The 21631-nt window shown below is 42.3% G+C and overlaps 1 protein-coding gene across 1 annotated transcript; it reads right to left on the bottom strand.

The window, feature by feature from the left end:
* Positions 1 to 1755: 1755 nt before the first annotated feature.
* On the bottom strand, positions 1756 to 20952 carry SFT2D2 (SFT2 domain containing 2). Its single transcript, XM_077156897.1, has 8 exons — positions 20792 to 20952; positions 15877 to 15963; positions 15521 to 15606; positions 13926 to 14007; positions 12538 to 12573; positions 12390 to 12448; positions 10081 to 10110; positions 1756 to 6998 (listed from the first exon to the last, which is right to left on the bottom strand). Exons 1-8 carry the CDS (start codon positions 20852 to 20854, stop codon positions 6959 to 6961), a joined length of 483 nt encoding a protein of 160 aa, XP_077013012.1. The 5' UTR covers positions 20855 to 20952; the 3' UTR covers positions 1756 to 6958.
* Positions 20953 to 21631: the final 679 nt, after the last annotated feature.

The following is a 21631-nucleotide window of genomic DNA, read 5'->3' as shown; positions in this document are numbered from 1 at the left end:
ACTAAATTATTATTAGAAAAGAAGCAAGGTTTAAATCAATGATTTAAGCTTTCACATTAAAAATCTAGAAAGAAAATTAAACCCAAGTGTATATAAAGGAAATAATAAAGGTATGAAAAGAAACAAATTTAATTAAAAACAGACAACCAATAGTGAAAATCAATGAAACCAATAACTGGTTCTTATAGATAGGACAGTACTGTGTGAAGGGAGCACAAAACTGTCAGTTTAACTAGCAAAACTGAGTGTATGGCTGAAAGAGGAAAGCTAGGGTCGTGTATGCCACCAGAAGGAAAGCTAGAGGATAAAAACTGGGACTGTGTAACTTAGTGAAACCTAGAGTGGACAATGATGGTGGTTAACTGTACAAATATAAGAAAGTTCTTACATGAACATAGCGCAAACATGCCACTATGACATGTTAATAATGGAGTGGTGTATGAGAAAAAAATACAATTAATGCAAACTAAGGTCTATAGTCAGCAGTAACATTGTATTATAATGTAACATTAATTATAAAGCACTATCCCAAAGCTAACTGTCAATAATAGGGGAATATAAGGGATATGGGATTTTTCTTTCCAGAAGAAATGACAATATTCTCATACTGACAGTGGTGATGAATACTGAACTATGTGATTATACCAAGAGCCATTGATTGTACACTCAGGATGGTTTGCATGATGTGTGAATAAAACTGTTAATAAAAAAAAATGGGGTGAATAAGTGGTGTGGGCTGTTTTTGTTTTTTTTTATTTTTTTCTGGAATAAAGATGTTCTAAAATTGATCATGGTGATGAATGTACAACTATGTGATGATACTGTGAGCCACTGATTGTATACTTTGGATGGACTGTATGGTGTGTGAATATATCTCAATAAAATTGCATTAAAAAAAAGAAAAATTGGTCCTTTTATTGTAAACTATAACACAGGAAAGCATACACATGCACAAGAAAATATGAATACAATGATTTACAAGAGTGAACACCATGTAACTATCTCTTGATCAAGATACCATTTCCACATCATGTCCCCTTCCGATTACTATTCTTTGTCCCTCCTAAAGTAGTAACTATATCAACTTTTCTGCAAATGATTCCCATGCTTTTCATTAAAATTTTACCACCAAATCCACATATTTAAAGTCTAGAGTTGTGTTCTACCTATTTTCTTTAACTTTATATAATGGTAAACATATGTATTAGAGGTGCTTGTTGACCATGCGTGTATATTCTTTTGTAAATGTCTGTTCAAGTCATTTTATAATTGGGTTGATTACCTTTGAAAAGACTAATAAACTTAATAAGCCTACACTATATTAATCGAGGCAAAATGAAAGAAGATACAAATTATCGCTATCAATAAATGAAAGGGACATAACTACAAATCCTACAGACATTAAAAGAACAAGGAAATATTATGAACAATTTCATGCTAAGTAATCTGATAACATAATTACCCAAAACGACTAAACTAGCAAGGTGTTCAGAAACACTCTAAAATATACATGAGGAAAATTCTTGCTATTCAAAAAGCTTCAAAACTGTATGTAGACCCATGTTAACCCCTAAGTCATTTGAAAGAAAGGACTACATACCAATTTAGTTAAAAAAAAAAAAACATTTCTAAGGACCTACAAAATGTACTATGCACTAAAAATTCAAATTAAAGACATGCTCTTTTCTTGTAGTGATATAATCTTCATTTGGCTTAGTGATGCCTGGAAAAACAGAAATGAATCAAGAGACAAGATTTATTAAAGCTCATAATGCTATCATTTATTGGAGAAGGAAAACAAAACAAAAAAAATTGAGAATTACAATGTTTGGGGAGGAAAATGGATTCGGTACCAGCAAGGTCCTTTCTCTTTGAAATAATAAGTTTTAGTAAAAAGAAAATTGCATGACAAGAGTCTCAGGATGGGGAAAGCAGCATTCAAGAGTGTATTTTTAGATATAAAAAATTCAGTTATGCAATCAGCAGCATTCAAAATTACTTATGAATGTCTACACAATTATAAAAATCAATTTGTGTTTGAACAAAATGTTTTCAAAGCTCACCATATTAGAACAGGCACAATGTTCTGAAGGCATATAAATTCTGAAAAGGCTTTTTTTTTTCTTTTGTTTGTTCAAGGTTGCTAAGTCAAGAAAACAGTGAAAAAGGTAAAATAAGCACTTTTCACAGCAAAAATATTATAGAATTGAATGTAAACTATGGTTCTCCTAAAGGAGATAATAGAAATAAAGGTTCATTTGTACTTAGGACTCTTTACCTCTTCTTGCAGTATGGATGTTAAACAGGTAGAAAACATTCTGCCCAAACCCCAGACCCAATCTGATCTTTAAAGATGCCTCACAAGGATGCTAAGTCCAGGCAGCCTACTTATATCTGTGACCTCTTTATGGTGTTGTAGCTTTTGTTTTGTTTGCTGTTTATTAAATGTAGTGACATGACTTTGTGGTGCATATACACACTGCTAACTATTTACTACAATATTGTGAATTGATCTTTTATTTTAATTAGACAAGCTTCTCCTAATTAGACAAGTTTCTCCTATTCACTAGACTCACTCTTCCCTGGTTTCAGATCGTCCTGTCTATAAGAAATCTTTTCTACAATTCTAAGTCTATTATCACTTTCATCTTCTGCCAGAAAGGATGATAGTTTATTCTGTCAATTTACTTTAATAAAGGCTCCGCAGCTACCAACAGCCTCACTGGGTATATTAACAAGTACCGGAGTGAGATTTCTGCATGTTTAAGTATCTCAGGGACTTGGGAATATCACTTATGCATCTGGAGTAGAACTAGAAATAACCAAAAGGTAGAAGTAAATACCTTATCCAGAGCACACTGGGATCTAATAAACTGCATAGCACTTTCCTCTTTATACAACTAAAAAAACACTCAAGATCTCAGAATTGCACAAAATTATGAATTATCAGAATTAGAACGTACTTTAACGTCACATAACTTGACTTCCCAATGAACTTTTTTGAAACAAATTTCAAAGAAATTTAGACTTCCAGTTTTTTAAAAAATATCTTATCGAGAGTTACTGTATTTAACTGTATCTAACTAACTTCAGTGGGTGGTCTATAAGCTTTCAAAAACATTCCATCCATAAAGAAACTATTGTACATATAATTTATTTTTGAAAAACAAACTTAGATTTTAAAATTTTAAAGAAAGCTATGCCAAAAATCTAGCAAAATGGTTTTATATACTTTAAACACTGGTGCTTTATTTATTTTTAGAAAATGAGGTTTATTGTAGGTTGTGAATTGAAAGGTTTTTTGTAATCCAGCAGCTCAACTCTATTTAGAAATTATCTGAAGAAAGAGAAGGATGGTCTGTGTAGACTGTCCCTAGAAGAGGATTCCACAGCCAAAGGGCTGCAGTTTAATTTCCTGACTCACTCACTACATCTCATCACTAACGTTGCAATATCTGCTGCTGTCACAGGGCTGCGGAAAGCAGAAAACAGTAGTTCCCCATGTCCTTTCTTTAATGCGTGGCCCACTTCTTAATGATCTATTCTAATAGAAGTATCCAAAAGTAATATTGCTTAAGACGCAATTCATGATTTTATTTCTTATTTCCCAGACATGCGCTGGATAGGGTGGAAGGGAGGTGGCACTTGGGCAGATAATCCATAAAGTCACCATATAAAGGTGATGGATAGATGGCAGCAACAAGCGCTGAAAGAATCCATCCTGTGAAAATGCTAAACTGGGGACAGTGTCTTGCCTTTCCCGAGAAAAACAGCCTGTCTGTGAGAAGGAGAGAAGGACCTTGACAGGGTCTAAGCAGGGGCAGCCAGGACCCAGCCAAGCAGAGGGGCAGGGGAACCAAAGGCTCCTTCAGAGCATATCCTGCAAGAGGAGTAATCTTCCAGTTAATGAGGCAGGAGGAGATCGAAGTCAAGGATTTGCTCTAGAGACTTGTCTGATGTCAAACAAGCTGTCTCTGAGGAACTGGAAGAAGGGGTGAGGCCAAGAGGACTGGAGGCCAGTTCGCCTAGCTGAGAGGGCAACGTTCCCCCCAGTGCATCACAGAGCCAATAAGCCCAGGGACAAGCGCTTGGGCCAGCACTTGTGCACCTTCTGGACAACCCTGGGTGAGCATCTGCAAGAGTCACCTCAACCGCTCACTCATCACTGCTTAAATGCAATCAACTCTTCTGCACCCGCGGTGAGCAGAACAGGATGAAGGAGCAGGGCTCACTACCCGTCACAGGATCTACAACCCTAACCCTCACATACTTGTCTTACCTAATGGGTTATTTTTAAACAAGCAATGTTGCTTTATAAAAGGTTTCAGCAGATTTGAAATGGAATTCGCCATTCCACAGTGCATCAGACATAAACAAGTAGAGAAGCAATCAAAGGATAATGCAGCAGAAGGAAAAGTCTGAGTCTGGAAGTTGGCGGGTAGGGTCATCCAAAAGCTGTGGATAGTGACCATAGGCCACAAAAGGAAAGGCAAAGCAGAAGCCTTTCTGGAAGTCTGATCCATTAGAAGCCCTCCCCAGTGTCCTCTACTGGTGAAGTTTGGTTCCAGCCCCTTAACCTCTGTGTTTAGTCCCTCTCTGAACAATGGAGGCAAGGCCACTCACCTCACAAAGTCACTATGAATACAGAACAAGATAAATGTATGACAGTGTCTACAGTCCCAGACATATGGTCGGCACTAGATAAACATATATTAAATAAATTAATGGTCACAGCTGCTCATCCTGTCACCTTCAAAGGTCACTGGGGTTAGGTAATAATACCTACCTTTTACTGCAATATCATTTACCCCTCATCCTATGTTGGCACATATCTCACTGACAGCCTGCAGTGATCCAGCAGGAAGTGTAATTTCCAATTTTTAAACAGATGAGCAAACTGAGGAACCAGAAGTAACTTATTTGACATGGCACAACTAGGAAATAATTGAGACACAACTCACACCCAGATCTGTTTGACTTGAAAACCTACATTCACTACCACCATAATATATAGCCCTTGTGACATCTGAAAAGGAACCTTGACCTCTCATCCCACACCATCAAGTCCAGCCATTAAAGAGGATGCCTGGGGTTAGCTTTTTAGGTGTATTACTCCAGGCTGGCTGGAGCTCAGCACCCAGGCTAGTCTCACATGAGCACTCAAGAGAAGGAACCATGAGCACTCTTGTCTTCCTGCATGCCCCTTCCTCATGTCAGAACCCTTCTGAGATATGAACTGTCTCCTAGAGGTACTTGAGACAGCTGCAGCAGAAGAAATAAAAGATCAGGAAGATGATGCTCAGGAACCAGCCACAAGCAAAGGGAAACCAGTGGGCCATGCCCAGAGCAGGAATCCAACTGAGCAGCCAAGTGGACCAGCTGGACCTGAGTAAAAGGCAGAAAGGCAATCCCAGAAAGACTCCATTTGTAGGGTAACTTCAGAGGCCCTTGGGTGCCAAGGACTCTGGATGATCCAGATAGGACACGTACGATGGTCTAGCAGCAAGGAGGAGCTGCAAGGGAACATGGGGCCTCCTGGACATCCTATACAGCCAAGAGGGAAGCTCCAAAAGGAAGATGGGAGGAAGAGGCAGTACAAGTGACTTAAAGAAATGGAACCCAGAAAAGGTACAGGTTCAACTGATGAAACCAGGAAAACAGTTAAGAGGAGGGAATCACCAGAGACACGCCAGGAAACACTGAGTCATGAAGGAGGCCTGAAGCTTGGACACCCAGGATGAGTCCCTCTCTGCCACCAACTGAGGCTTTAAGTAGATCGGGGAACCTCTCTGGTCTTCAGTTTCCTTGTCTGCACAGTGGGATAATAATCCCTGCCTTTCATAAAGCTCTCACAAGGATCAGATAAGGTCAAGAACACAAAAGCACTCTGTGTGTGGTTAGGCATCAGGCTGAGACATCCCAGCTGTCAGTCTATGGTGTCGTCCCCAGACCGAAGTGCAAAGCTGGGACTGTTTAAAGGTCACAGGGTAGGCATGCCTACTTCCTGCTGGCACTGCAGCAGGGCTTGGTCTTCCCACCCACTCTCCCCTGGCTCTGACCCAGGGGAGAATGGAAAATAAAATCAGGTGAAAAGCAAACATTTATAAATAATGAAGAAACAAAAATGCAGCAAAGAGCAATGAACTTTTCACCTCCTACCGCAGCTCTTATCCAAAAGGAAACGGCAATGTTTTTGCTGCTTTGTTCTCCTTCAATCTAGTTCCAGCAGGTCAGTAAAGATATGTGGAGGAGGTAGGGGAAACAAAGAAAAAATCCAAGAGGAAATAGTCTGTCCTGAATGTTAGAAAGTTCATTCTACAGTTAGGTGTGGAACAGAATAGCAAGAGCGCCTAAGTTCAGACTAACAGACACATTTCACCAAAAGTGCTCATTTCCTTCTTCACTCCACTGCTAGGCTCTCCACGGCTCATATGCAGCTATAAGTAAAACAGAATCGCTTGTTCCCAGGCACCAGAGCAGAAGCATGTCCACGCTGTGGGCGGCAGTGGTGGTGGTCTCCAGGCTAAGGAACGAGTCTGCAAAGTCCCGCTGGTCTCTCTCATGGTCGAAAATTCTGTTCCTTGCTGCTGTATCTCTAAGGAGGCTGCCTGTCACCACCTGGGAATCCCTGGCTCCCAAAGCTTATTTGCTGCTGCTTGACAATGATTTTATTTAAGAAAATTCAGTGGAAAGTCCTCCAAAGAGAAAACAGGAAGCTGTGTGAGGAAGATTCCACTTCATCAGACAGAACCGCCTCTCATGCTGGGCAACACACATTTAGGTTGGGGAACATATCATTCATTCCCAAAAGCAGCCCTCAAATGTTTGAATCGCGAGCAACACAATGCTGCAAGCTAAAAGGCACATGTCTGTAAGACAGAGACTTAGAAAATATTTACAAAATGGTCCACCAGCATCCATCCACGTGTTGTCCAAACTTTGCAAAACTGCCCATGTATTAGGTAAGACACACAACAAAACACTTCTTCACAGCATCCCTAAAAGGAAAAGCAAAAAGATAATTAAGAGATTATCACCCCAAAGGCTGTGATAAACACCTCCTTAGAGTGTCCTTGGCACCTAGAGTAGTGGGTGAAGAGCCATAAGAGACAAGACTGTGGAGTCAGACCCAGGTGGCATCAAATCTTAGCTTTGACATTTATTAACAGTATTATCCTAGGCAAGTCACTTATTCTATTTCAAATTCCTCAGTTGCAAAAGGGGATGTCACCACTTATCACAGAGTCTAGTTGTGGGAATTAAGAGACAGTGCATGGCACAGAATAGGTATTTAATAAATGGTGTGCCGGTTTGAAAGGATTGTGCACCCCAGATAAGCCATGTTTTAATCCTGATCTATCTGGTGGAGGCAGCCCTTTCTTTTAATCTCTATTCAGCAACAAAGGTTGGAAACTTGATTAGATTATCCCCACAGAGATATGACACATCCAATTGTGGGTATAACCTTTGATTAGAGGGAGATGCAATTCCACCCATTCCAGGTGGGTCTTGATTAGTTTACCGGAATCCTTTAAAAGATGAAACATTTTGGAAAAAGCTTCAGAGCCAGGAGAGCCCATGCAGCCAGGAACCTTTGGAGATGAAGAAGGAAAATGCCCCCCGGGGGAGCTTCATGAAACAGGAGAGAAAGCTAGCAGACGTCATCATGTTTGCCATGTGCCTTTCCAATTAAAAGAGAAACCCTGAACATCATCAGACTTCTTGAATCAAGGTATCTTCCCCTGGATGCCTTAGATTGGACATTTTTATAGCCTCACTTAATTTTAGATATTTTCACAGCCTTACAACGGTAAACATGCAATTTAATAAACTGCCCTTTTTAAAAGATGTCCTGTTTCTGGTATATCATATTCGGCAGCTTGCAAACTAAAACAAATGGTAACTATCATAATTAGAGGGAAAAAACAGAAATTATGGACAGAATTAAGAAATGTGTCTAGACTGTTACACTTTTAATAGCAACCATAATCACAGAACACATCGAAAGCATTAAGTCAGATAATTATCAAGGTCTTTCTTCATTCCAAGCAAGCAGCAGAAAATTTTTAAGGAACATCTTCCAAGAGCTCCATAGCACAGGGTAGCTCTCTAAAGGTGCTGAGCCCTTGCTAATAGGCTATTAGCCTTAACCTTGATTTTTACAGTAGAGAGAGTGGGCAAGGAAAGACTGGGTGCCTGGCAAATTACCCTTCTGTTCAAGCAAGCATCTCCATTTCTACCACCAAATCTCACTATGTAATGTGGCAGCAGGGCTTCTCATAGCCCAGCTCTATTCTTTCTGAGTTCTTGGCTGCACTTCCACTAAGGACAACAGGTGCTCCTGAGGGAGAGAGAGACGAGTGAGTGGACACTGTTCATGAGCAGACCCTACTTTTAAAGACAATTCTAGAACAGCATTTTCTGAGACATACTCTGCCTTGAAGTCCCAGGAGCTGCTCTGCATAAGGACTTTTATGGAAACTTAGTCCCCTTCAAAGCAGTTCGTACACACATGACATAGTGAAAGACCTGAAAAGTCTAGCAACTAGGAATCTTACCTAATTTTGCTTAAATTACTATATCTCAAACGTATTTCATCATAGAACCCTTTTATTCCACAAGAACATCTACCAGCATCTCGGTGAATCTATTCTGTGGAAGGGTATTTTAGGGGAAACTACAAAGAGAAGGTTAGGGCTTAGCCTTGTAATTCAGTTCCTACTAAAGGAAAAGTTTACCTGCGCTGCATGAAACTCACTACACACATAACTGCACCATTCTACCTTTCACTCGCACATGTGCTCTCAAAGCCCCTTCCAGATCGAGCCTGCAGCCCTGAAGAATGGCACAGAGCAGGGTCACTTCCTTGGCAGGCAGCCTGTGTGGGTATACTGGGAACAGTGCTGAGAAGACCTGGCTCTGGTTTCATGCCATGCTGTCACCATCTGAAATTCTCAATCATTTTTGGCCAAGAGGCCCCACATTTTCACTTTGCACTTGGCTCCACAAATTAATATAGTCAGTCCTGGAACCAAGGCCCCTTTAAAAGGTTGGCAGGTTGGGAAATATCTCACTGGATGCTCAGAGAAGATGGGCTCTGGCTTATTTCACACAAAAAACTAGTCTCCCAGGACATCCCTACCCATGCTTTTCTCAAACTTACATGTCACTATCCCCCCACATGCCACCAGCCCTCCAAAACTGGCAAGTCTGCATTTCCAGCCACAAAACCACCCAGTTGTCTTTAATGTGACTGGCTTGTAAACTTCTCATCTAATCACTCCCCAGAATCCTCATATCACTGTCAGCATTAGATGCAGAAGGAACAACACATAAGACTGTTTCTTCTCTTTCCCTACTCATGCACAATTTTTCATTTCCTTGACACAATTAAAGTTTTTTTTTTAGTTAACAAGTAATGACAGAAAAAGAAATAATCAATGGTTACATGAAAACAGAATCAAGAGAAAGATCATGTGGCTAATTTGGGGAGGCCCATCAAATGTGCTTATTGAAGGAGGTTTGGACTATCAGAACCTCAAAGCTGGAAGGGATGTCTGGGAATGTTCAAGTCCAAGCAGATGAGTTATCAAGGACTCATCTAAGGTCAAAAGGTGTCAAGTGAATTTCCCAAGGTCACTATGTTAATTAGGAAACCCCAGTCTTCCAGAGTCCCAGTCTGATTACTTTCTCTTTATGAGCAAAGTTCTGAAATTTTCCCATCAATAGAACACAAAGAAAACAAACATAAATTCAAATTCCCAATCTCTTGCTCAATGACATCAAAGTGATATTCAACCTTTTAAAAAAAATACTCAAAGCTACAGATTAAAGAGTGATAATGTAGATGTATGCACTATGTATTACAGTAGAATGATCAGCCCCAACATTACTCATATAATCATAAGGCAGGGGAAAGATTTTGAGCTCTACTGTACTAATCCATAAAACAGATAACATTTGCCTATTTATCTCAAAAGATTTTAGTAAGGATAAAATGACATCTGAAGGAATGCTTTGAAGTCCTATGCAGACATGCCACAAATAACAGAAATAATATTTCTAAATACATAGTCTTACCTTGCAAATGGTATGTAGGAAATGCTATACCTAAAATAAAAAACAAACAAAAAAGGTCAAACAGAATGAAGGGAGTAGAAGATTACACAGTGGAATCGGCTTCAGTCCCATGAGAATATCTGTGGTGATTTACCCAGATCTTCTGCCCACCTTGGCGTGTGTAGCACCTGAGTGTGCCCACACACATATGCACATGCAGAGGTGTGCACACACTCACACATATGCACAGGTGTAAGTAATTCACACCGTGTACACCCTGTGACAGGTGTAAGACCAGGAAGAAGAGTATGCAAGGAAAGCAAATGCCCGTGTGAAGAGAATCCCTGTGCCCTCAGCCTCACTGGGGTACCGCTTTAGCCAACTGAGCCAGCGATCACCTAAAAAAGGCAGATTACAGATATCCACATGGCACCGGAACCCCATTCTGAAAGAATACTAAATAAAAACCAAATCAGTTTGTCCTCTAATATCTTACACATCCGTAACAGACTATAACTCCTACCCAACTGGATACATTTTCTCCTCTGCAACTTCCTACTAATTTTAAAAGACAACAAAAATGAATAGTGGCAGGAGGGAGGAGGGGGGTATGTGAAGTTTTGCATGTTCTTTTTTACTTTTATTCTTATTTTTGTTTTTTCAGAGTAGTGAAAGTGTTCAAAAGTTGATTGTTATGACGACTATATGGCTATAGGATGATATTGTGAACCACTGATCGTATAATTTGCATGATTAGATGGTATGTGAATATATAATATATCTCAATATAATTGCATTAAAAAAAAGAAAACAGAAAAGGAAAGAACAAACAAATCTTACTACCAACTATTCTATGGATAGAGATGTAATAGAGCTATGATTTCTCAAGTACCCAGACCCGAAGGCATCTTGGGGAACCCACATTAACCACCCCTAAATGCACAGCGAGAACACCAGCTAGAGCTCTAAAGAACCAGGCCCTGGTATGTCAGGCATGTTCCAAACTAGCCAAAAGAAAAACATATTGAGTATGTCAGTGTTGGAGGAAATATAGCAGGTATTTCCTACAAGACCTTTGAAAACTGGCTCCAAAATCGGTCTATGAACAAAGAGAGTAGTACGTTATGTGTGTGCCAGTTTCTTCCCTCAGAAAATAACAAAACAAAGCATAGATACACATATATACACACATACACATATAAGCCATCAAACCTGGCCCTTTCAGCACATACCATCAAAATGTGTGCGTTGTATATTATAATCAGATCATTACTCTTTGCTGTATCTTACACTCAGCAAAGTGTAATGATCTTACACTCAGCAAAGTATAATTTACTTTGGTAAATGTAAATTTACCAAAGTAAATTATAAAGGGCAGTTTGAAAGCACCTTTATTCAAAAGTCCAAAGGAACTAAAGGGCAGGGGTTAGTGTTAAGTTTGCAGTTTCAAGAGCCATTTCCACCAAAGAGGAGTGTTGTTGGTTCTTTGAAGCTTTAAAAATGCTCACAGTCCTCTCTTCCTCACTGATATACTTTCTAGCAAACATTTTTCCCCAAAATAGATCAATCACATCTGTTCTCAAACTGTTCTGCCAGATTTCATCCCTTAATGAACTCTGAAAGTATTTTTTTAAATGTCTTAGCAGCTACAGATTCCGTACCTGCCAATATCCCTTTCACCTTGATGTTGTACAGATTTGAAAGGCAATGCACAGACAGCCCTTTCACTAGGCTTGGTCTCTGAGTTACAATTTCCTACTCTTCACCAGAATTACCAACAACAGGCCTCCAGCGCCTATGCTGATCATAAGCCCCGTGGCTACATGGTTTCCATTTCATCAGCCACTATTCCTCATCTCTTGCTCACAGGTCACTCTTCATCCTTCTGTTAAATGATTCATCCCACCACAAGTGTAACACTCATTATTTTTCTTACCACTCTCCTTTCCCTTTAATGTCTATTTAAATCACAAGCCTCTTTTTAATCAGCCCTTATAAGGCATCCATTGTCCTTGCACATACTGGACATGACTGGTTTAATAGCATTCCTAACATCTCAAAATCAGTCATGAGCCCAGCAAACATGCCGCAGCAACCAACCAACCTCCCGTGATCACTCAACAACACTGAGCTCATCTATTGGTGGTGGGCCGAGTTGACAGACTTCTGCTCAAGAGTTGTGTCTTCACTGGCATCATTAAGAATTCGTAAGTTGAGGAGCTTCCATGATTTCCTAACCCTTCCTACCCAGAATATGTGCAGTTCTATCTCCCTGAGCTGCCTTAGTAAGAGATCTCACATGGGAGGGGACTGTTTAAAGGGTTACTTACCACGTCAACGCCAGGGACTGTAAAATGCAGAAGATGAGGGCAAGTCCCTTGTTATGCCACTGAGAGAAAAATGATATAGTTACATGAATGTGGATGACAAGCAACATAAAGCAAAAAAGAGTAAGTGAAAGTTAAAATACATGCTTACCCAAAAGGCAGAGCACAGGGTGAGTGCAAAACACAACTAGAAGAGCAAAGGAGACATAACAATTAATACAATGACAACAGGGCACAAAAACAAACTAAAAACCTTGCAGTAATCAGATTTTGTGGTTGTCACAGCAACCAATTCCATCTTTTATTTCAAAGTATCCAACCCATCTGAGCATGCATGCTTGACAGAAGAGTTAAAATCCCAATGAAATCAAACCAATAAGGAATTATGTCAAAAAAGAAAAAGAAAAATCCTCATTACTTTCATCTAGAATCTCTGTTCAGCAAACATAATCTCATTTCTAATTCATTTGTCCATCGTTTCATTCAAACAAATATTGATGACCACCACATGGGGCACTGCAGTAGGCACTTAGCACAAACCTCTGCCAAACACTAGGACATCTTCAGAGGAGAAGAGCCTGAGAGGTCACAGGTTAAGAGGAGTAGTCAATGTGAGCCAGTGACTCAGGGTTATTTTTTTATATGTCGTCACACTTTCCCAAGTCCTTTCTTAGAAAGTCCTTTCTACAAGAGCCTTTTCCAAGCCACCTACATCCCGGGATGGCTAAGAACAATTGGGCTCAAGTTGTCATTATGCCACTCGCCTCATCCCCCATAACAGCAACTACTCAACAAATGCATCCTAAACATTTTCTGTCTCCACCATCAAAGCCTGACTCTCTGAAAGGACACAAACTATACAGTAAATGTGGTATAATCTCAGAGAATATACACATTTGAATAATTGAGATATAAACAAATGAAACTAAAAATAAGAGCAGTGGTTAAGTTCCAAGTGTTGCAATACCGATAATTATAATAGGAGTTCCCAGAATGTGATCTTGAACGCATGGAAGAGAATGGTCCAAAGAGGGGAAAGGCCCAAGACTGAAGGCACTGATGTCAGAGCAGTGTGCAGGAACAATGGGTCATGAGAAGGCCAGGCCCACTTCAGGAAAACTGATGAAAACCAAATAAATATGGTTCCAAAGTCAGATAATGATGGGGAATATAAGAACATATACCAGAAGACAGAATACCCGGTCTACAGAATAAATCCTGTATTTCCACGTGATTCCCTTTAAGCCCTGCCTTGCTCCAGCCCTTGCTAGGAGGGTACTCCAGCTCTCTTATCACCTTATCAGTTTGGCTAAATTGACAAACAACGCCCTCTGGAGGTGTTTTATAGAACTGGAAGTACCTTGTCATCAACTGAAAACAGAAAGTGGACAATATTACAGGAAGAAAAATGCTCCTTTTTTTCCACAGTGGTTATAGGAATTGGGTAAGAAGTCAAGATAAAAGGATAAAGGAAAGAGGTCATCAATTTTAAGAGGGAAGAACATCCATAAAGCACCCCAGCTAAAAGGCTGTCCTCACCAGCATCACGATGGTTGCTATCAAGCGCGTAGGCTCAAACATTCGTTTCAGCTGCTTCATCGGTCCCATGAGGAAGATGGTGCTAAGAAACAAACACAAAGCCATTCAGACCAGAACAGAAGCACAGCAGGCTCACCACGGGGCCTCCCCACATCTCCCCAAGACTACCTCTGGCAATAAAGGCAGCAATCAAAGTTAACTTTTGACAAAGTCTTTTTCTGTATGCAAAGGCTCTTTGGTGCATTATTTTCATTTACTCCACCAACAACTTCTGACTCTAGAACCACACCCATAACCACGAGGTGAGACTACCTCTCTCCGAGAGATGACAGTTTTTCATCCTTGACAGTCTACCCTTAGAAACAGAGAAACAAACCAAAAGGCTCAGGTAATTAAAAAAAAAAAAAGTCAGATCTTGAAGGACCTCATGCGCATGCTGAAGGTATGGATTTCACTCAGTAGAAATGGAACGAGGAGCCACTAAAGGGGGTTAGGCAGGACTGCAAATAATTGCCCCACCACTGCTCCACTGTTACTCTATCAGATGGACGACAGAGGAGCAAAAAACGGAAGCAGAGAAATCCAGCAGGGAAATCTTGCAGTAGTTTCAGTGAGAGATAATATGAACCAAAGCTTAGAGCCAGCTCAGAAATCATCTTCTCCGAGAAACCCTCCCTGACTGCCAGCTTAGGCCCCTCCCTCATAATTTCTCCATACCATACTATGGATTTTATGTCTATCCGCTTTGCTAGAACAGTGAGCTCTTACTTGTCTTTATGTCCTCAGATCCCAGCACACTCTGTGATAAATGCATTGAGCATAGGACTGAATCAGTGACAGCAGCGTGGGGACAAGAAGAAGGAACCAGGAAAAAGAGGTCAAGAACCAACAGGGAGGTGTAAGGGCACCTTGGACCTCCCGAAGATTCTGAGGCCATTCACAGAGACACAAGGGAAAGGGAGAACATGGAGGAAAGATGACTGACTCCACTTCCTATGGGGCATTTAGAAAAAGATCAGGCTGGTGTCCCTGGCTGGAGAGGCAGGTTTGGGTTTGTGCGCACACATGTGAGGATGAAGCCCTTGAATGAATGAGCTTGACTTGGGGTGTCCAGGAGCACAGTGCATGGAACAGGCTGCCCACATTTGAGAACACTCCATCACACCCCTTGGAAGCTAATACTCATGCCAAGATGACTGGCTTGGGATGGCCAGTTAGTATAAGTTTCACCCAGAACCACTGGTCAGGTGAACCCTTTTAACATCATCAGCTCAGTCTCTAGCAGCAGTAAGATCACAGCAATGCAGAAGAGCATGCTGTGAATCTCAGAGAAGTCACCCAATCTCTCTGTCTCCATTTCCTCCCATGTAAATTCACAAGTCATATGTTTCCTGCTTTCTCCCAAGGGTGTTTCAAAGAGAAACTAAGATACAAAAATGTTTTGATGGGGTATGAATAAGATGTATTTTTAACTTCCTCTCTTTTCTCCAAATCCTTAGAATAAACTGCTGGGTCCTCACCCTTCATCTCCCTCAAGCATAATTCAGACTCATTTTACTACTTATGATTGGCAAAGGTTGGATAAAAACCATTACCTCCCAAGTGATGCGATGTTACCAATGGTATAAAACACTGCAAAGAGTGTTACTCCTTTACGTGGTACCCACAGCAGAAGAGTTCCCTGGAAGTTAAAGCACAGAGAGTGAGCAACCCTTCACACCACTGCCACACCACCAGGAAACCCTGAGAAACCTGTTTCCATCCCATTTCCACCCCATTTCCACCTCCCCACCACTCTTCGCTCCCACTCTACCCATCCCCCATCTTCCCCATCTCCTGCTTCTCTTATCCAAGCATTTTGGTGAAGAACAAAAGAAAAAAGGAAGTAAGTGGAAGAGGGAGAACACAGAGAAGAAGGGTAGGGGGAAAGGATAGAGGAGGGAAATCTTACCAGCAGTGAGCAGAGAATTCCTATAGCAAAACACGCAATGAAGGCTTTTATTCTTGTACTCCAACTTAATGAAGATGCCTCAACAACCTGAAAGTTTAAAACACCGATTACATATATGTAAATGCATATTTAATAACCAAAACAAAGAAAGCATTAAATTTAGAAGCCTGGGAACACCGAATCCTACACGGTGATAGCTACAAAAGACCTCAAAGTCAGTGAACTCCACTCTATGTCCATACATGAATCTCCTCTCTAGCAGCTGATCAGAGGTACTGCACCTCCAGGTGAACATCTCTGGAAGCGGAAACTGCCTGTCTCAAGGACAACCCATTCACAAACAGGAAAGCAAGACAGACCAAACCCTACTACAGCCCAGGGAGAACAAGGAACACAACTAAAAAGGCTTGAGCTCCACCTGGCAGGGTCCCAGGAACCAGGGGAAAAAGGAGGGACTGCACTTGGGCAGCTGAGTCCACTGATCATCCTCTCCTGTCAATCAGCCATGCCTTGGCACCAGCTGCTCCTGTGGGCATTCCCAGGACCTCCAAGGGTTAAAGCGCTCAACCTTATCAGGAGTTGAGTTACTCACTCTTGGTGCAGATACTGTACTTACAGGGCCCCAGCATTAGCCAAGTCACCCAAGCATGAAATTGAACCTAGTTAATTAATTACTGTCCTGCTCATCCTGACTCGCCACCATCGTGATTAATCTCTTCCCAGAACAAAGTGTTGAAGAGGTTATGATTTCCAGAAAAATCTTACTAAAACTGGTCTCAAGCCTGTGGGTATCTCTCAGCAGCTTTTTTATCTATATCAAAGGTGACAGCCAAGCGTCTGCACCAGAGACCTTCTATCCACCAGACTCAACTGGACAGAGCTGCTCCCAGCTGGACACAGGCAGCTGCTGCTGCAGGAAAAAGGCCTGCCTCTGTGCAGCCAGGGCACAGCAGCCAAGCACCATGGACCTACGCACATGAGACTTGCCTCGTGTGGCCACCTCCATTTAGCAACGTGGTAAAAGCTACCTGCCACATTTCCACCCAGCTGATGGAGGAAGGAAGGTGATGGAAGAGGCTACAACCATCACCAGCCTGGCAACTCCCTCAGCCTTGAATGCCCGCAGCTCAGAGACCTGTTTTCAAACCCTGTCTCCAAACTTCCTGTCAAACCAGAAACTTGTAGAGAAGGATCAGAGGCTCCTCCAGGCGTGGCAGGCATTGACATACTCACATGGGAGGTATTTAGGTCAAGTTACCAATAGGGTTCTCTTCCTATCGCCCCCCTATAAGCACACATATTGAAAGTGGGCTCATAACACTGCTGTGCCACACACAGGCATGCACAGACACCCACAGCACTGGCAGAAGTTTGTGGCTACACATGACCCTGCACAGAAAGGAGCACTTAGGGATGGTAACATGCAGTGGGAGCTGGGAGGTAGGACCTGAGAGATGAGGCACCTGGTTCCCTGGTGAGAAAAACCTTTCCTTACAGAGTCTGGTTTCTTAAACCTCCCTTAGGTAGTCCTTCCACAACGAGTGATGTGAAGCTGAATGTGATGCTGGGTTACAGGCTTTACTGAACCCCAAACAACTGGGTTAGACCACTTCTAAGTAACCTGTTTCACTTCTCACCAAGGACAGAATAAAATCAAAAGCCACCACTCTTCCTACTCATGCAAGTACCAAAGAGCTTACCTAGCCAACGTGGAAAAAAGAATTACGCTGCATACAGGTATAGAAATGTGATAGCAGGATTGGATGGATTTGTTTCCTTGTCACTATTTGAAATCAACATTAAAAGGGACATTTAAAAATATTCATCCTCTTTTTTTTTAAAGAGGGGAAACCATAAGGTTAAGCATCAAAATTTGAATTGGCTTCAGCCTTTCGAGTGCTAAATAAATAAAAAATAAATAAAAATTGCATCCTGAACAGGAGGGTGAAATTCCAGGCCTGAAAAAGATCAAAATTACTGTCAATAGGAAGCAGTTCCAGCAAATATACGTGTCCTTTCCTTCAGAAGGAAAGGTCCTACCAGTTTCAAGCTGAATTTCATCCAAATGTTACTTTTTTGTGTCAAAATTAGGTGAGGGCGGAGGGTTGGGCAGACAGGATCACTTTTTACCATGGTGTTTTTCCATTACAGTGGTCACCAGTTCTTTTACCTGCGACTTGGTATGGGAAGGAGGAAGCTGCTGTTGCTCCGTCTAACTGGACTCAGTAAAAGAAAAACACTTCTTTTTGCCCACTTATGAAAGCAAGCTCAGTTGATGTCAAATGTATCTCTACAGTCAAGATTGCTGAAAACTGGCTAATGCACTTTTTGGAAATGAGAGTAGTTAAAATAAATGGGAGTAGTTAAAATAGTATCCGGATAGCATTTGCAGGCAATCTGATCACAAGCTGACTGACTGGTAGTTTTGTACAAAGGTCCCTTTGACTCGGAGACGTGGAGAAAAGAAAGGGGCCCTTACCAAAAGTAAAGCACGATTGTTCAAAGAAATAGGATTGTAACCCAAAGAAGGTGAGAAAGGAACACTGTTTTATTCCTGTGCTTTAAAATCAAGCACCATTCATATCTTCCTTCCCTCCGGAATCCCTCATAGAAAACATAAAGCTTATACGTTCAGAAAGAAGTCCATTGAAACTAAAGATAAGTGTTTTATGAAGATGAGGTATCAATTAGAAAAGCCATTTTCTAATTTATGATTAGACAATGCCTTGCAATTCTTAGAACTACATAGTTTCACAGGTAGGAGATACAGAACTAGTCACACTTTAATGTTTGCATTAAAAGAATAAAAATGTTTAAAACCTACCTGGCAACCTCTGACAGCATTATATAATTGAATCTGAAGATTTTTTTAAGTTGACCTGGTCCACCTTACCACACAAAACAGTAATTTCTCCACGGAATCCTCTAGCTTGCCAACCTCAAACCCTTGGCTGATGTGAGAAATCAAGTCGGTACCAACATTTTAAAGGTGACTCTACCTCAAAAGTAAAAACTAAGCCAAAAACAACCCTGAAAATGAATTCAGCCAGCTACAAAATATTTCCCAGGAGTTCAAGATTCCGGAAGTGCTTTACAGCGATGCATATAAACAGGAATCTCACACTCAGAAAAAGGAAACTGACAGAAGTATTTTAGACCAAGATAGTAAGACCTACTATTTTTAAAATAGGTTTAATGCATGCCTGAGCTTACAACACTATAAATATAAAGCCCTTCACTGTGTCAACACAGGCATTCTCCATTTTGGGTAAAAACAAAAACCCAGCATTTACCTTCACTCTGCACTATATCCTTCACTCTTACAGGTCTGTCCACTGCTCCACGATTACTTTCTAAATGTTTAATATCTTCAAGATCCCATTCCACACCCCCCTCCCCAACAAGAGTCCTTAGGAAGAGCAAGTGTCTTCTTCTTAAGCCTCAACTGCTTATAAAAGCTTGTTGACAATCTATAGGGTGTAAAGCTTCACATAAGCCTGAATGTCAACTACCTAAGTTTCCTTAGGACCTGTCTGATATTTGGCTGACAGTCCCTAATAGACGCCAGAGATCAGGAACAAAAAAACCATGAAATGACTCCTGAACCTTGAACAATTAATAAGGGCAACAAAATAAAAGCCTCCCAAAGAGCTGTTCTAAAAAGTCACAGAAAATTAAGCCTCAATTCCCATAACACTCCATTTATAGTGTTATTCTCTTCCAGATGAAGATCCAGAGAGCAGGTTTCAGTTTTGAGATCACGGAAAGAATGGACTGTCAGTAACACAACACAATATTCCAAGTAAGACCCACAAGCACAAAAGTGGGTGAAAGACGCACAATGGCAAAACCAGAAGAGACTGTGATTAAAGTTGTAGAGGAAAAATGTAGATTTCCAGTTGAAAAGGGCCATATCATCTTGTTCAACACCCTCATTTTACAGACTGCAAAACAAAGGCCCAGGAAATATACCAGAAAGTACAAAGAAATGTTACTTTGTCATCCAGAAAAGAAAAGCAAAAGTTAAAAGCACCCAAAATAGGAAATAAATCATTCGGTGTGGTCCTACAACACAGAATTAGGGCACTGAGGAGCCAGATTTCAGATCGATCAAAAACCTTTCTAATTAAAAAAAAAAAAGTCAAACGTGAAGACAATCCCATGAGGAACTAAGTATCTACTGTGAGTCTCCGTACCGGATGAGCGCAGAGAAACAAGATGCGGTCTCTGTCCTCAAGGAGTCCGTGGTTTCACGGTGGAGACACTTTTACAACAAAGAGATGTGCACAAGGGCTGGTGGGAGTGTCACAATCCACAGCCTAAACTGCAAAGAGATCCCGCGCGGGCACAGGAGCGCGACCACGAGCCGGGCCACATCGTGGGCAGCAAGCCCAGACAGCTGCGGGCCACACCCGCCCCGGGCCCAGGCCATCTACCCATCAGGCCTCCCTTGCCTGGCTCTCAGGGTCCCCCTACCCAGGCCGGCCCCAGAGCCCTTTCCCTAGTGCGTAGTGAAGAGGCCCAGCGCCTGGAAAGCCCGCCCTCTCCATTTCTAGGAATTCTCCAGCACCGCCCTCTCTTCGCGGGGAGGGCTGCAGGGGTGCAGAACTAATGAGTAAGCCGTGCGCAGAGTCTGGACCCCGCACCTGTGGCGGCGGAATGTGAGGGGCAGGGGAGGCCCTCGCTGAGCCCTGCAGGAGAAGAGAAAGGAAAAGAGCTGCTTTCCAAGAAATCCTGTAACTCCTCCCCGGCTTTCCCACCCGCCATCACAGTCGCCCGCGGAGCAGAGAGCCGGGATCCGGAAGCGCCCGGACCCCGCGGAACCCCACAGGCGCTCAGCGTCCGGCTAGGTCTGTGCCGAGCGCGGCGCAGGGGGAGTCGGCCAGGCGGGGTCGAGCGCCCTGGGCGCACTCACCTCGGACAGGCCTCCCCTGTCCTCGGCGTCCTGCCCACTCAGCACCTTCTTCAGCTTGTCCATACCCGGCCTGGTCCACACAGGCTCCAGCCCTTTAGTGACCGCCTGTTGCTCTCGCCAAATCGATCACTCTTCCGTGTGCTCGCCCCCGCCCGCCGCGGCTCTCGGCAGCCAACCCGGGCGCGCCCCGCCCAAGTACCTGACAGCCTGGGCCTCGGCCTGCGCCTGCGCCTGCGCCCGGCCGCCCAGCGCGCTCGCTGTGCTGTTTCACACCACAGGCTTTTACCGACTTGTTTTGGTCGAGGGAGGCGGGGTGGGCAGAGTTACGACTGAGGTCGACCAAGGTTTGCCTAACACCAATTACGCGTCGGGAGCCGCGTTCCAAACCTATGCAGGCCGTCTTCCCGGGCCGTTGTTGATTCGGTCAGCAAACGCTGAGCATCTACTAGGTGCAAGGGGCCGGAGAAGCAAAGACGAGTGAAGCCCTGTCCGTGCTGCTGGCATAAATGAAGGTTTGTGAACAAATGTTGTGGTTAGTCTCCATTGTGATTTTGTCACACTGGAAACGCTTTTTAAAAATTCACTAAGGCCAACGGGGATAAATTCAATCTGTAGAAAAACTCTGTAGAAGCATTAGAAAAAAAAAAAAAAGAACAACTATATCCAACTGGAAGATGTGAAAATGTCTTCAGAAATATGATTTGGGCAAAGTGGTAAAATTTGGGTGAGAGGATGGGGAAAGGGTTGTTTTGTGTTTCGTGAATGGTTTCTTTTACTGACCACACACCAGACTCCGCACTAATGATTGTGTCAGAGGACCTAGGTGTCAACATAAATCCT

Source organism: Tamandua tetradactyla, chromosome 4 (assembly GCF_023851605.1).
Source record: "Tamandua tetradactyla isolate mTamTet1 chromosome 4, mTamTet1.pri, whole genome shotgun sequence".
Lineage (NCBI taxonomy): Eukaryota > Metazoa > Chordata > Mammalia > Pilosa > Myrmecophagidae > Tamandua > Tamandua tetradactyla.
Note: the sequence above shows the minus strand (reverse complement) of the source record. Positions and strands in the feature narration are given on the sequence as shown.